The sequence below is a fragment of the Nothoprocta perdicaria genome, unplaced genomic scaffold, assembly GCF_003342845.1.
Source record: "Nothoprocta perdicaria isolate Ctin4 unplaced genomic scaffold, notPer1 scaffold_314, whole genome shotgun sequence".
Taxonomy (NCBI): domain Eukaryota; kingdom Metazoa; phylum Chordata; class Aves; order Tinamiformes; family Tinamidae; genus Nothoprocta; species Nothoprocta perdicaria.
The window spans coordinates 397,130-399,493 of NW_020455549.1; the positions used below are offsets into that span (position 1 = coordinate 397,130).

Below are 2,364 nucleotides of genomic sequence, written 5' to 3' on the forward strand. Positions count from 1 at the left end.
GGCGGGCACGGGCGCCGCTGGACACTGCGCACCGCGTGTGCACACGCGCACTCACACACGCGCACACTCATACACACAGCCGCACGCACAGCCGCACGCACAGTCGCACACACACACACAGTCGCCCCGTGAGCAGGCACAGCGTGGCAGGAGGGGGACACACACCGCCTTGCACACCCCCTTGCACACGCACGTGCAGGGGGGCCCTGCACCCCCTCACCCCACACACCCTGCACCTCCTTGCACGCACACAAACCCCGTGCAGGTTCCCCTTGCACGCCAACACCTGCAGACACCGCACAGGGCCGGTGCCCATACCCCTTTTGCGCCCCGCACCCCCAGAGTGCCCGTACCCCCTTTGCACCCCCCAGCCGGTGCCCAGGGCCGCTTGTGTGACACGTGCTTGTGCACGGGAATATGGGGATGCAGGGGGGCTGTGGGCACGCACAGCCCCCAGGCACACGCAGGCATCTTTGCACATGCCTTAACACGCATGTGAGCGTGGGCTGCAGAGGATGCACATGCTCACACGTATGCACACGCGTGCACATGCGCTCCTGCCAGCAGGACATGCACGCACAGAGGCAGCGCGCACCCCTCGCACGCTCCCTTGCGCACTCCCTTTGCACCGCCCATGCAAACCCAGCGCGGGGGATCCCGCACCCCAGGGCCACCCGCAACCCCCTGGGATACCCCCAGCGCCTGGGGCACCCCAGGCAGCCCCCAGCACCGGCCTGGCAGCACCCACAGGGCCCAGGCGTCCGGGGCCCTTGTGGCGCGGCTGGCAGCAGGAATGCAGGCCACGTCCTCAGGGAAGTGATTAATCATTAATTACCAGCGACGGCAGCCTCGGCCCCAGTGTGGGAAGTCCCTGCTGGCCCGGGGGGGGGCCAAGGGTGCAGCAGGTGCCCCAGGGCCTAGCGGGTGCCAGGAGCTGCCTGGGCACCCAGTGCTCCCCCTTTGCCCGAATCCCCAATTCCCAGTTGGGCACAATGGGGCTCAGGTGGCTCTGGGGTTTCTGGGGACACCGGGAGCACCGAGTGGGACCCGCAGGGCGTCACTGTCCCCGCAGGGCTCCCACGCAGCCGTGGAGGAGCCCAGCCGTGCCGGCCCCGCTCCCCACGTTATCAGCCCTGGAGCTGCCCGGATTAATGATTACGGCAGGGAACGGCCGAGCCCCAGCGCCGGGCACACATTAACCAGGAGGCGGCTCCCGGCGCGGCTCCCGCGGCCCCAAGGGAAACTGAGGCACTGGGTGCCTGGCGCAGCCGCCACGGCCGGGCCCCCACTGCCTCCCACCCTCTCCTGGCCAGATCCTGGGCATGCTGGAGGTCTCCAGGCCACATCCGTGCCATGCTGGAGGTCCCCAGCCCAAATCCCAGCCACGCTGGGCCTCCCTGGACTGGATTGTGGCCACGCTGAGGGCCCTAAGGCTGGACTGTGGCCACATTGCAGGTCCCCAGCCTGGGTGCTGGTCAAGCTGTGACTCCCCAAGGCCAGATCCTGGCTATGATGGGTGCTTGGAGGTTGAATCCAGACCTTGCTGGAGATCCTTGGAATGGATCCCAGGTATCCTGGGACTCCAGAAGCCGGATCCAGGCCCCCGATCCCTGCGCTAGATCCTGGCCATGCTGGGTGTCCCCAGGCCAGATCTGGGCTATGTTGGAGCTCCAGGTGGGATCCTACAGCAAGCAGGGAGTCCAGAGCTTGGATCCAGACCTAGTTGGAGCTGCTTGCACCAGATCCTACGCACAGTGTGGGTCCCCAGGCCCAATCCCAACTTCAGTGGAGCTCCAGGCAGGATGTGGGCCCTGCTGGGGCTGCCGGGCTGCATCCCGCCCGCGTCACCGGCAGCAGCCGGTCCCGGCGCTGCTCCCGCCATTGATCGGGCCCTGCAGCGGAGCGTGTTGCTGCAGCAACGGCCGCGCCAGATCCGGCTGCTCGGTGGGAGCTGCGGGCACTCAGGGCACACGCGTGTGCAAGACGCACCGGCACATGCGTGGGCACGCGGGTGCACGCGTGTGAGCGTGCACAGGGGAGCGTGCCCCTGTGTGTGTGAGGATCGGTGTGTGTTTGTGTATGAGCACACACGTGTGTGCATGTGAGCACACACGTGTGTGCCTGTGCGAGCTGGCCCTGGGGACATCAGGACCACGGCGGGGGGGACACTGGGATACCGACTCCCCAGGTGCTCCTCCTGCCCCACGTTGTGCCCGGGGCTGGGGGGCTCGGCTCTCCCCCCCCCACTACAGCCCCGGTTCCCCCCACCCTGGACACGCGTGGGTGCCGTGGCAGACGGTGCCGCTAGGAGGGAGGGGGGGCCGAGGGGGGGGACCCCGGTGCCCACCGGGGGCTGCCCAGCCG

At 68.3% G+C, this 2,364-nt stretch overlaps 1 protein-coding gene across 1 annotated transcript in view; it reads left to right on the plus strand.

Annotated features, from left to right (window-relative positions):
• The first annotated feature begins 1,659 nt into the window (after positions 1-1,659).
• CACNB3 (calcium voltage-gated channel auxiliary subunit beta 3) overlaps positions 1,660-2,364 on the plus strand; it is a 6,764-nt gene continuing 6,059 nt past the window's right edge. The window contains exon 1 of the mRNA XM_026042816.1: positions 1,660-1,674. Within this exon, the coding sequence (XP_025898601.1) occupies positions 1,660-1,674 (15 nt within the window). The remainder of the gene's footprint in view (positions 1,675-2,364) is intronic.